The following is a 13,648-nucleotide window of genomic DNA, read 5'->3' as shown; positions in this document are numbered from 1 at the left end:
CCAAACTGCGGGAGGGCCAGAGAAGTAGGCCTGGGCTGGGAGCCTCGTGACACTTTGGATTGAATGGTTTATTCTTTATTAAAAGCATTTCTCAGGTCCATCAGACTGAGTGTGGGTTGGTTTAGTGCTGACCACACAGTTGGGAGGAGAGGAGAAGCTGGGCTCAATAAACCAGCAAAGGTGGGGGGCTCTGCAGAGCTGGGCGGGGTGTCCTGGTTGCCCAAGACCCCCTGCCGAGACTGGGCACCAGGATGATGACACTAGGAGCCGTCAAGTCGACACAGGCTTTCAGCACAGGCGACTACGTGCAGGGGGACGTGAGACACGTGTGTCTTAGTGACGGGGATGGGCTTCGGAAAAGGAAGCCGTCTTTCGGGGTCGGCGAGGAGCTGTGCGTGGCTGAGCCTGCGGAAGGTCTCACAGTCCGGTTTTTAAATCCTCTTTAATTCGTGAGTCAGCCTGTGCTGAGATGTCAGGAACTTTACTCTGGGAACTCCACGGACGCCTTGGGTGCCGCCCTCTGTGGGCTCTGACACACCCTTCCTTCATTATTCCAGGCCAGGAACTCGGAGGTTCGCTCCAATGCTGCACTGCTGTTCGTGGAAGCATTTCCTATTAGGGATCCAAACTTCAATGCTATTGAAATGGACAGTGAAATTCAGAAGCAGTTTGAAGAGCTCTATGTACGTATTCATGTAGTCGAGCTCCTTATCACTTCAGCTCTGTCTGGCCTGGTGTGCATCTGCCTCTGCCCCTCCCCCCACGGCAGGCTTTCCAGATGTTGACGTTCTTCAAGGAAATCCACCCTCTCTTCGTTTCCGGTGGAATATTTATTTATTTATTTATTTATTTATTTATTTATTTAAAAATATATTTTATTGATTTTTTACAGAGAGGAAGGGAGAGAGATAGAGAGCTAGAAACGTCGATGAGAGAGAAACATCGACCAGCTGCCTCCTGCACACCTCCTACCGGGGATGTGCCCACAACCAATGTACATGCCCCTGACCGGAATCGAACCTGGGACCTTTCAGTCCGCAGACCGACGCTCTATCACTGAGCCAAACCGGTTTTGGCTCCTGTGGAACATTTAATTACTACTCCACATAATGTTCAGCCTTTTATGTGTCTTCTTGTCTCTCCAGCAGAGAAGTAGGTATTGTAGGGGTTCAAACACCCCCAGGTTTGACTCCACCTGTGTAACGTTGGGTGACACTTTTCTGTTTTTACACCTGTGAACTGCGGGTGGGATACTGCCTACTGTAGAGTTGTATCTGGGGGTGTCTAAGGCAAACCGACAGGTAATACCTGTTGGGTGGTTTTTTCAGGTGACTTGGTTTTCAAATGAGGCCTTAGGACGGGAGGTGTGAGGAGGTGTGAGGTGTGACAGGAGGTGTGAAGGGAGGTGGGAGGTGTGAGGAGGTGTGAGGTGTGACGCTGTGGCTCTTCCTCTCCTTGCTGGAAAGCACCGCCCCTGCTCAGTTCCCACACTTCCGCATGCGCAGGCTCCTAACACAAGTAAAAACATTTGTTTCCTAGTTAGTAGAGGAAAATTATAGGCAGAAATAGGGAAAAATGCCATAATGATGGTGGTTGCTCATGACACTCAAATACTTAATTTTGTTTGTTTTTTGGCTGATTGTGAAAAATCTCAGAAAGAAAATTGAAATTATAGCCCTAGATGGGTTGGCTCAGTGGATAGAGGTATGGCCTGCAGACTGAAGGGTCCCAGGTTTAATTCCAATCAAGGGCACATGCCCAGGTTTCGGACTTGATTCCCAGTGATAGGCACGCAGGAGGGAGCTGATCAAATGATTTTCTCATCATCGATCTTTCTCTCTTCCTCTCTGAAATAAATAACATTTAAACAAAGTTGAAATTATAGTATGATGTACCTCTCCAGAAATCTCTTCTCCCCCCCCCCCCTCTTTAAATGTTTTTATTGATTTCAGAGAGGAAGGGAGGGAGAGAGAAACATTAATGATGAGGGAGAATCATTGGTTGGCTGCCTCCTGCAGGCCTGCAAACCAGGCATGTGCCCTTGACCAGGAAGTGACCCATGACCTGGTGCAGAGGTCGATGCTCAACCATTGACCCATGCCCGCTGGCTCTCTTTTTTTTCTTGCTATTTTGAAGAAGAAGCCAGGTTATTCTTTTGTTTCCCACAGTCGGGTTTACAGAACCATCCCTACAGTGCCCTTGCTCGTTCCTGTGACTTGGTAGTGAAGTTTAGAGTTGATGAGAGCGTGGTTTTGTGGGTTGTGTGGGTTGTGTTTGATTCTCCAGGTGCTGTCATGCATTTTCATCAGATACATAGGACCATTTCCATTATTTTGGATTCAGTGCATTTCAGTACTTTGAGAACGCAAGAGCGGTTTACATAGGCAGTGTCTAATAGACTGGTACTCAGGACAGGGCCAGCAGCTCTGCTCAGTCCCCTGAACAGTGGATGTGGAACACTGGAGCAGCCTTGGGGGCCTAGGTTGGTCACGTCCTGTGGGTGGGATTATCCAATAAGGCACCATGAGGGTCTGGATGTCCTCTTGCAATACTCAGCTGTGGAAATGACACTTGACCAAAGATCATGGGTCTGCATGACCAATAGTTTTGTATCTTGGAACGTTGGATGAGTTGTGAGTGTCCTAGGTGCTTATGTGTAAAGCAGATGTTGATATAAAGGGAACTGATTTAAGATTTTTAAGCCGTTTTCCCTCCTACTTCTAGAGCCTTTTAGAAGATCCATATCCAATGGTCCGATCTGCAGGGATCCTTGGAGTTTGTAAGATAACTTCCAGATACTGGGAGATGATGCCTCCGACAATTCTCATTGACCTCCTCAAGAAAGTGACGGGGGATCTGGCGTTTGATGCAAGCTCAGCCGATGTGCGTTGTTCTGTCTTTAAGGTAAGATTTTAAGTTATATGAGCAATGTTTATTTATTGTAGGATAGTTAGTGAATACAGAGAAAATCATCTTAAAAATCACTTATAATATCACTATTGACATTTCTTAAAATATGTCCAAGGTAAGGTTTTACCTGCCAAATTAAAGTGTTTGCTACAAAAATTATCTACTTGAAATAGTCTTTCTTCAGTATATGTGTGGCGGGAGGGGTGAAGGGTGCACAACATTTTAGAATAGGACCTGTATGCACTTTAAAATTGTTAAGTTATGCATTAAAATTGACCTTAAAAAAATCTTTATTGTTGAAAGTAATACATATGTCTTCTTTTCCCCCATTGACCTTTTCTAACTCCCTCCCCCTCTGCCCCAGGCCCTCACCACCCTATTATCTGTGTCCATCCACCCTATTATCTGTGTCCATGGGTTAGCATATATGGATGCAAGTTCTTTGATTCATCTATTCCCATCCACCCTCCCTGCTTTTTTGATATCTAGTATATACTTCTCATAAGAATCAACAAAACTACTCTTCCTCCATCATTCAGTCTCAGTAGTTACTAGGATTCTCCATCTCATTTCATCTGTAGTCCCACCCATTTTTCTCCTACAATTCCTTTGAAGGAAAGCCCAGACATTGCGTAATCTCATCTGTAAATATTTACGTATAACCTTGAAAATATAGATGACTTTTAAAATAAATCCATTTTCCTAATAACTGGACAGAGAAGGTGGCAGGGGCATCAGTCTTCCGACAAGTCGGGGACTGGACTGAGCTTGGACAGGTCACTTGGCCTCTCTGAGGAGCCTGGGTCCTGCAGGTGGAGTCAGGAGGTGCAGAAGGTGTGGGCCGGGGGCATGGACAAAGGTCTCTATAGTCTAAGCTTTGGACACCACTTGACCAGCCGTCGTGCTGTGTTTCTTTAGCCCGGGAGGTTATTTTATAGCTGCTCTAATCTTGTTGGGAACAGTGAAATCGTAGAGGAATAGTTGTCAGCCTTGGAAACCACACTAATTCATTAAAAGTGTGTGTTAATGTGAAACCGTTTAAGTAAGTGTTATTTTCTACAGGTGTCTTTATTTCAGCAGTGGGCCTGGATGTTTTATGTCCTAATTTGAATCTTGTCTTTCTCCTTTCTTGCAGTGTCTACCGATAATTTTGGATAACAAATTAAGCCACCCATTATTAGAGCAGCTTTTGCCAGCCCTAAAATACAGTCTCCATGACAATTCAGAGAAAGTGAGAGTGGCTTTTGTGGAAATGCTCTTGAAAGTTAAAGCCGTAAGGGCTGCCAAGGTGGGGTAAATAGGGTTTTTTAAATTTAAGACATGAAGTAAATAAGTACATTTGTTTTCCTCCACAAAAAGACGAAGCCCAGCTTTTGGCTAAATGTTAGTTTAAGGGTCTTCATTACTATTTGGTACTGTCTGTGAGTTTTTCCCTCCACACATGGTTCTGAAATGTACTTTGAAAAGGCTGTTTGCCTGGCACAGCATTGGGGAGAGAGCTCGCACGTCACCCGTGCAGGGTCCGCTGCAAGGCCTGCCGTGCGCTCGTGCAGTGACGTCACGCTGTGTGACCGTGAAAGGTAGTGAACTTACACAGAAATGCCTCTAGGATCAGCGAGGACAAGCAAGTGTAGGCGCCAGCTGCATGAAATGGGGACACACAGCATTACAGCTGTGTTTGCTCAGATACGCATAAAACACCCGGGGGGAATCAGACGTCAGTGACAGCTGCCTGCGAGCAGGGATTGGGGTCTTGGGATGAGGTCTGGGGATCACTCATCATTGCTTAGTGTGTGTATTGCCTTATGCTTTTCCAATTTTGACCTGAATATTTTTATGTTTTTAAAAAAGTATATTTTGTATGACCTGCATAGTAAGAATACCCATATCATCCCCAGTCTCACTACCTCGGTACTTGTGTTGCAAACCCATTGACATGTGGTCCGTTTCTGGACTTGCTCTGTGTAGTTTTGCTGTCCGTCCTGGTGTATGACCCCCCAGCCTCCTCCCTTGGAGCCCTCTGGCTGCTTGGGGCCTTTGCATTTCCATAACAATTTTAGAAGCAGCATGTCAGTTTCAACAACAAAGCTGGGTGCAAGTTTGATTAGATTTGTTCTAACAGCCTGTTAAAACTAGATCCCGAGTCTGAAAGGGAAGTGCTTGGCTTAGTGTTGTTCGAGCTGCCAGTCTGCTCGCACAGGATGGTGGAGGTGATGGCTGGAGGAATGGAGAGGGCAGTTGTTTCTGCTTTACCAGGGAGTCTCTCCACGAGAACGGGCAGGACCAGTGAGACAAAGAAGGCCTGGGCTGGCTCTGTAGAGGGAAGGCAGAGAGTGGTTTAGTGGTGAGGTCTCTGCAAAGGTCTGTTCTTGAAAATCAAGGTCAGAGGTTAATGGGCCTGTGGAGAAGCAGCTAACAGGAATGGTGGCTGTCACCCAGTGGAACGGTGGGCAGCATGTTGCTGTCTGATATTGGTGGTGCTGGCATAGGCGCCAGGTCTCCTGCACCCGAGTTGGAGGAACGAGTGCTAGTTTCTTTTTTATTATACTCTGGAATTTTTGCTTAAAATGTTGAGATGACAGGAACCATTGACAGGCCTCTGCTTCCTGTTTCACACAGTTTTGGAAGATATGCCCCATGGAGCATATTTTAGTTCGTCTGGAATCAGATTCTAGGCCTGTGTGTCGGCGCCTGGTGAGCCTCATCTTTAACTCTTTCCTGCCTGTGAACCTGCCGGAGGAGGTGTGGTGTGAGCGCTGCGTCACGCTGCTGCAGATGAACCACGCTGCTGCCAGGAGGTTCTACCAGTACGCCCACGAGCACACTGCCTGCACCAACATAGGTATGCACGCCCCGCCGCTCAGGCCAGTCTCCGAGGATCCTCGCCTGTAAGCTCTGTGCTCGAATCATTGCTGAATGGTTTCCCTCGGGTGGCACTTGGAGTTGTTCGGGATTCTATTTTACTGTTAAGAGGTGGTTTTGTTGAAGAAACATGTGAATAAACTATTGGTTATCTTCAACATTGTAGCAAAGCTGATTCATGTGATTCGCCATTGCTTAAATGCCTGCATCCGGAAGGCAATCCGAGAGCGCCAGGAGGAGGACGAGGAGCGGGAGAAGGAGAACGTGAGTGTAAGTAGGACTCGGGGGCCTCAAGCCCCGGGCCATGTTACCCCTCGTTTCCATGGGCTGTGATGTGAGTGTCCGGGCCAACACAGGCCACCAACACAGGCCAACACAATGGCTAGAGTTAGGAATCCAGGGCCAAAAGCCTTGATAAACAAACCATGCTACCCTTTTACCAGTCATCACCCAAGTCCTAACTTGTTTATGTTTCTCACTAATTAGCACCCAAACCTAAGTGTCTTTGTCCTGTCAGTTCTTTAAAAATATATTGTTTCTTTGTCTAAAAAGTATATAAAGCTGCTGGTTCGTCATTTTAGAGAGACTCTATTGTGCACACATATTAAATTAATCTGATTTTAGATTAGTTTATTATTTGTCTAGAAGTGGAGGAATTCTTTCTGTCCCCAACTTTAGGAACATTTTGTCTGTTCTTTTAGTATTGATATTTCAACTAATTATTTGGAGGATCATAATGTTTTTGAAAGAATTGTTGTACATCCTTTGTAGTTCATTGTGGAATTTGTGTAGGAGTGAATACAGAGGAAATGTATTATTAGTATCACCCCGTCCTAGATTTTCTTCGCCTTAAGCTTCTCTGTATATTTTTCTGTCTGGGGGTGGCGTACTGTATTTTAGTTAGGTGATGGAGCTCTTAACCTCTGCTGTAAGTTTCTACTGGAAACATCATGGGGTTGAATTTCTAGGTCTCAGATTTATTTGGAATTCTCTTAAAAAAGTAATTTATCGACAGTGACGTAGCCCTGACCAGTATGGCTCAGAAGGTTGCTGGTTTGACTCCTGGTCTGGGTACATGGCCTGGTTGTGGCTCGATCCCCAGAACAAGACGTGCAGGAGGCAGCCAGCTGATTGATGTCTCTCACACGGATATCTCTCTCTCTCTCTCTGTCTGTCTGTCTCTGTCTCTGTCTCTGTCTCTCTCTCTCATCAATTAAAAAATATTTTAAAAAAAAGTAGTTTATCCAAGAGGTTGTTTGGCTGCTATTTCTTCAGAGCAGAAGAGAACGTTAGGGCTTGTCGGCACTGTCTTAAGCTTGTAACCAAATGAGCATCTCACAGATGTTGAAAGTAAAATCCTAGGGCAGTTTTGTGGTGCTTGTCTAGGTTAGGAAACTCGCCTTGGGAAGGAAGGTCTGTCTTGCCTCGCGCCTGCCCTGGGTCCACTCTGACAGGGCTCAGAGCTCCGGTGTGGCTTTGCTTAGTCATTGGTCTCAGGCTCTCGAACCACAATGTCGGAAGGAGAGTGCTGCTCACACATGTGCCCTTGGACTCAGGCCTGCGTGGCCCCTCCCCACCAGTCAGGGCCGGCAGAGGCGGGACAGAGAGAGGAGGGCATGGAGACCATGCGGCTGCATCTCATCATAACAGCTGGCCCGAGGAGTGCTGCATCAGCTCACAGGCCTTTCAGCCTGGACTGGGGAACCCTCAGCCGAGAGCATTCAGAACTGGACCTGCTTTGAGTTCTGTTGGGATTTGAGTTCTCTTCAGGGCTTTGCCCTCATACATGGATTGGGCGGGCAGGATTCCTCAGGAAAGTGATTCTATTGCTAATCTTCAGAAACCTTAGTTGAGAGGTTTCTGAACCCTATCTGCAGGGCGAGGAGCTGCCATGTGCGAGGTGGGCACTGCGAGGGGCGTGAGCAGGTGTGTGTTGTGGAGCACGCAGGGCCTCTGAGCCAGCCTCTCAGACTCGTGCTGATGGTGAGGATGGTTTTGCAAAGGAGCAAAAGCATATTTTATGAGGTGGTAATATGTAATAGTCGAGACTGCTATGTTTTTGTTTTTGTTTTTTTGTGTGTTTTTAAAAAATATATTTTATTGATTTTTTTTACAGATAGGAAGAGAGAGGGATAGAGAGTTAGAAACGTCGATGAGAGAGAATCATTGACCAGCTGCCTCTTGCACACACTCTACCGGGGATGTGCCCGCAACCAAGGTACATGCCCTTGACCGGAATCGAACTTGGGACCTTTCAGTCTGCAGGCCTGCGCTCTATCCACTGAGCCAAACCGGTTTTTGGCAAGACTGCTATGTTTTTTAAATATTGAAGAAATCCTCCAGGCTCATTATTAAAAACTTAGACTTTAATGAGAGAGTTTGCATTTTGTAATATTTCAGGTCATTTTCTGTACCATTAGAAAACACAGGTTTAGAAATATGTAGTTCCACTGTGGACTATGCTAGAAAAGATACAATTTGTCATATATACCTCCACCTCCTCCTCCACCTCTAAAAATACAAGGCTGAAAACAAAAGTTTTTAAAGCGCTCTTTTACTTTTCCTCTTCGCTGTCTACGAAAAATCAAAGCTATGTCTGCTAAAATATAAATTGGCTTCCTCTTTAATAGATCTCACTTGGGAACTTAGCACACTTGTAAGAAGTGATGGGTTCTGTGAGACACCCATGATAAGGCTGCAGAGCACTAAAACCTAGAATTAAACACAGGATAAAGTTTTGTTGATTTGTCATTTGTATTGTTCTCATAGTATGCTTTGGTAATTTCATTGCTTTTTAAATGTCACTGGCCATACCTCATTTGGAGTATTAAGTGCTCATTGAAAAGTGTAACTATATAGGAACTACCTTTGTCCTTTCTGTGTGCCCTCATTAATCAAGCTCACTTTCCGTCACACTTCAGTGGAGAGCACAGAAGCACCAACACCTGCAGTGAGTCCGCCGTGGCCTCTCCAGCTGCTCCCCTTTCGAGACCTGGTGTCGGCTGTTCCTGCAGGTTCTCCAGCTGTCTGCTGCAGCACCGCAGGGCTCAGCCCGCGTGTCTGGCAGGGGCGCATGTGTGCCACTTGAGGCGATGGCACGAGATAATTTATTAGAGCCTTTGTGGTTCAGGCCCATGGTCAGATGATAAACAGCTGTTAGGGCTTGCTGACGGCATATGTTGGGAAATGTCAATGCGTATATTAATTTAAACACAGCTGAGGAAACCCATGAGGAGCAGGGTCAGTGTTATAGTTACACACCAGTCTGGCATCGCACCTTCCAGAATGGGCGGCTCATCCCTGAGTTTTAGTGTAGTCACACTGAGTAATCACACACACACACACAATCTATTCATGTCAAGGTTTATGCTGAGAAGTGACATCCTTGAACAAATTAGAAGATACAGTAAAAGAAAAAGCATGCTTTTTTTTTTTTTAAATATATTTTTATTGATTTTTCACAGAGAGGAATGGAGAGGGATAGAGAGCCAGAAACATCGATGAGAGAGAATCATTGACCAACTGCCTCCTGCACACCCCCCACCGGGGATGTGCCCACAACCAATGTACATGCCCTTGACCGGAATCGAACCTGGGACCTTTCAGTCCACAGACGACGCTCTATCCACTGAGCCAAACCGGTTTCAGCGAAAAAGCATGCTTTTTACTAGTGTGTTATGTCCCTAGCTGATAGTAGGTTATAAATTTTGATTTTGAGGATTTATAATTCATGTATATTGTTTATTAAAAGGATATAGGGTTAATGTAGAATGTGTTATTTCTTGGGTGGGCTTTTAAAAACCAATTCATTATGAGAGATGCTCAAATACAGAATAAACTCCTTTTCAATAGTCATGAAAATAGACTGATTATTCTTTACAGTTCTGGGGCTTTTAAAAACCAATTCATGAGAGATGCTCAAATACAGGATAAACTCCTTTTCAATAGTCATGAAAATAGACTGATTATTCTTTACAGTTCTGCTTTCGTTCTAGAATTCTGAGGGGTGCTTTTAAAGACAATGCTATTATTTTAGTAGTTGTTATGATTTGAGTCTTTCACAATAAAATTATTTGCATCTTAGGTTCTGGATAAAACCCTGTCCGTTAGCGATGCTGCCTCCATGGCAGGTTTGCTAGAAATCATCGTGATTCTCTGGAAGAGCATTCACAGAAGCATGGAGAAGAACAAAGAGGCCAGACTCTACACCATCGACAAGTTCGCCTCTGTGCTCCCCGAGTACCTGAAGGTGTTCCAGGTGCGACTGCCGCTTGGAAGCAAGCGTATTGAGGTGACAGTGGAGCAGAATTAGCAGAAGTGCCCGTCATGTCTGCTTCGCCCTGGCGCCTCGTCTATAGCAGGAGGGGCTCAGCCAGCTCTTACCCGGCAGGGGGGTGGCCGCTAGCCTTCTTGGAGGTGGAGGCCACATGCCTTTCCGTCTCATGTCCCCAGCACCGGGGGAATGTTGAGGGTAGGCACTGGATTCTTCTGTCTCTGCTGGCCTGTGGCACTGCTTCAGATTCCAGTGTGCTCTGCTGGGAGCTGAGAGGGAGTTTGGGAACATGAAGGGCGGGAGCACCTAGGCTGTGGGCGGCTTTCAGCGTTTGGTGCCGCATGATTAGCAAATGTGTTTCTGAGATATTGGAGCTGTGTCTGTTATCAGGGCAAAGAGAACCAGGGTGTCACTATTCTTTTTTTGTTTTAAATATGTTTTATTGATTTTTTACAGAACGAAGGAGAGAGATAGAGAGCTAGATACATCGATGAGAGAGAAACATCGACCAGCTGCCTCCTGCACCCCCCCCTCCCCCACCGGGGATGTACCTGCAACCAAGGTACATGCCCTTCACCGGAATTGAACCTGGGACCCTTCAGTCCATAGGTCAACGCTCTATCCACTGAGCCAAACCGGTTTCGGCAGGGTGTCACTGTTCTGTTTGGATGAAGGAAATCTTCTCATTCCTTGACTTTTTAATTTACTTCTGAAGGAAGTTCATATTTCAAAAACAAATGAAAATAAGATTAATAGTTAAAAATGCAAATTTTCCCCAATTATAAAGAGAGTATGGTTTGAGTGGTGGAAGGTCATAGGTCTTGGGAACCCCATTCTCTTGGAAAATTTACTCTTGGCTCTTCTGGACTGGCACGCCTCTGAGCTTCATTCTGCCTCCGAAAGGCAAACAGCCGAGGCTGCCAACTTACTAGCACATTTAGAGTTCAGGTAATTCCATTGGCCTGAAAAACCAGCATTCTTCAGAATCTCAGAGGATTAACACAGACACCCATGGGACCCTGGATGAGGGTGCAGCAGTGTGGCTGGGTTACCTGGGGACCCAAGGAGGCAGTTAGTTAATTCCCTAGAGACCACGTGATTGCAGCAAGAGAGCTTCTCTACCTGCAGGAGCTCAGAGCCCGTGGCCGCCTGCGGTGAGTGAGCCCTGCAGTGAGTGGTGTTTTGTGTTGTGTTCTGCTGCTGTAAGGCAGGTATTGGCGGCGTAGCTGCAGTGTGAGGATCGGTGGTGCAGGTGCTGCAGAGTCTGGTGTGTTTGCTGCGCCAGCTCTTCCCACACTTTTCCCGCTACTGGTGGAGTCTGATGGGGAGGCATTGGGTGTCGGGAGGCAGCTCCAGCAAACTCTTCCATATTTCCCATCTTCCTACAGAGATTCTGGTTATTTCATTTAAAATTGTTCTCTAGTTTCATTATCTTTTTTTTTTTTTTTTTTAATATATTTTATTGATTTTTGTACAGAAAGGAAGGGAGAGAGATAGAGAGCTAGAAACATCGATGAGAGAGAGTCATCGATCAGCCGCCTCTTGCACACCCCCTACTGGGGATATGCCCGCAACCAAGGTACATGCCCTTGACCGGAATCGAACCCGGGATCTTTCAGTCCCCAAGCCGACGCTCTATCCATTGAGCCAAACCGGTCTGGGCTAGTTTCATTATCTTGAGCTTTATGTTCAAGACACCAAGTGTATGCAGTTAATTCCCCCCCACCTTTTTTTTTTTATCAGCAATGCTTTTACAGCAAAAAAATCTTGTTACTGATGTAACCCCAGGTTCTAGATTGTTGCCTGGTACACAGTAGGTGCTTAATAAATATCTGCAAAAAAAAAAATGAATACACCACAGAGCTGCAAGTGTGTGCACTTTGAAAACAGCTGTCAAACAGGCTTTCCAAGAGGCGCATGGCCAGAATTGCCTATGTAGTTTCTGCAGAGCCACTTTGAAAACAGGAAGCTAAGTGGGGAGTTTTCAGAGCACTGAGGTGTCTAAGTACCCTTTTGCTTTGTCTTCCTTTTTGCTTCTAGGATGACCGCTGCAAGATCCCTCTCTTCATGCTGATGTCCTTCATGCCGCCTTCCTCCGTATCCTCCTTCAGGTACTCTGCTCGGGGCCGGGGCCAGGGCCGCAGTGAAGAGGGAGCCTGCATTGCTGTGCTTGTTGTTGCTGACACTCAGCAGACTGCCCCCATCAGCTGTGACTTCTCAGATGCTGCTTCCCCCCCTCCCTCCCTCCCTCACGCCGTGCGGGGGAGCAGGGTGCAGTTTCCCAGGGCTCTCGCGTTGCCCAGGAATCCCGTGGTGACTGCATGGAGCTGGAGCCCTCTGAGCCTCTGAGCCTGACATGCTGAGACGCTAGAGCCGTGCTGTTGGCCACAGCAGCGCCTCGGCCAGGGTGGCTGTGAGGTGATGGCCTCGGGCGCTGTGCTCTGCTGCAGACCCATGTGGCACGGTGACTCGGTGTGAGAGGGTGTAGTTTTCTTTCTTTATTATATCTTCAAATGATGTGGGGAGATTGGGTTAAATAAGATAAGTTATTGAAATTAATTTTACTGTTCCTCTTTTATTTTTAATGTGGTGACTACAAAATTTAAATGACTGATGTGGGAGCCTGTTTTTGTGGCTCACGCTGAATTTTTTATTTGATAATGTTGGTTATTAGCTCTGTAAAAATGACTCGTTTTTATTAATATTTATGATACAATTAATACTTTGATGCTAAGCTAACATCGTTACCCCCAAATTTGGAATCTGCTCTGGAGTCTGACAGAGATAGCAGGGAGAGGAAGGATGGGCTTTTGTGGCCGTGCCAGGAGGACGTGGCCCGGGACCTGCGGCGCTGACGCTCCCCTTCCTAGGGCGGCTCCCCGGTGTCTTCCTCCCCTGGTAGACGAGCGGCAACGTCTCTGCCGGTCTGACTTTGTGTCTGTGTTCAGCTGCGGCGTGATTTCCACACTGAGAAACCAAGAGCAGGGGGCTGCGGACAGGAGCTACTGCACGCTGCTGGACTGTCTCTGCTCCTGGGGACGCGTCGGGCACGTTCTGGAACTGGTCTGCGACTGGCTGCCAGAGGAGCCCCCCCAGGGAAAGGTGTGCTCCTGTCCCGGCTAGATCTGCTGGCGAGGGTGGGTGTGGGAGCGGACGCTCCACTGGGACAAGGGTGTCAGTGTGCTGCTCTCCTTCTCTCAGACTAACTCAGCATCTAAGCGGAAGGTTCAAATCCATGACCCACGCCCCTTGAAGCCCGAGTTGGCATTGGTTTACATAGAGTACTTGCTGACCCACCCAAAGAACCGAGAGTGCCTGCTCTCTGCGCCCCGGAAGAAGCTAAGCCACCTTCTGAGAGCACTTGGAATGTCCAAGGTAACTTATAGAACAGATAGAGACCTGTGAGCGCTAGTGACTCGCGTGCCAGCAGAGTGACCAGGGCAGGTCTCAGTGCTCATGTTTGTGTGGCCGTTTCCCAGCTGAGCAGCATGAGGAGCTGTCTAGTCCCCCTCGGTGTGCAGACAAGGACATGAGGCGTGGGCGACTGACAGGCTTAGGAGGTGGGATGGCCCGTGGGTTCCAGGAAAAGTGGGGAAGTGCCCC

The 13,648-nt window shown here is 47.0% G+C and overlaps 1 protein-coding gene across 5 annotated transcripts in view; it reads left to right on the top strand.

Moving 5' to 3' along the window:
* Window positions 1-13,648, top strand: part of NCAPG2 (non-SMC condensin II complex subunit G2) — a 69,368-nt gene that overhangs the window by 32,861 nt on the left and 22,859 nt on the right. For 4 of the 5 annotated variants that reach the window (XM_084897491.1, XM_084897488.1, XM_084897489.1 and 1 more), the window contains 9 exons: window positions 558-683; window positions 2,725-2,904; window positions 4,046-4,198; window positions 5,530-5,752; window positions 5,939-6,042; window positions 9,857-10,030; window positions 12,086-12,156; window positions 12,994-13,147; window positions 13,247-13,420. In XM_084897491.1, coding sequence (XP_084753617.1) covers window positions 558-683; window positions 2,725-2,904; window positions 4,046-4,198; window positions 5,530-5,752; window positions 5,939-6,042; window positions 9,857-10,030; window positions 12,086-12,156; window positions 12,994-13,147; window positions 13,247-13,420 — 1,359 coding nt within the window. The remainder of the gene's footprint in view (window positions 1-557; window positions 684-2,724; window positions 2,905-4,045; window positions 4,199-5,529; window positions 5,753-5,938; window positions 6,043-9,856; window positions 10,031-12,085; window positions 12,157-12,993; window positions 13,148-13,246; window positions 13,421-13,648) is intronic. The other variant, XM_084897490.1, reaches the window with a different exon arrangement.

The sequence above is a fragment of the Pipistrellus hanaki genome (genome assembly GCF_964339955.1).
Source record: "Pipistrellus hanaki genome assembly, chromosome: 10".
NCBI classification, from domain to species: Eukaryota; Metazoa; Chordata; class Mammalia; order Chiroptera; family Vespertilionidae; genus Pipistrellus; species Pipistrellus hanaki.
Note: the sequence above shows the minus strand (reverse complement) of the source record. Positions and strands in the feature narration are given on the sequence as shown.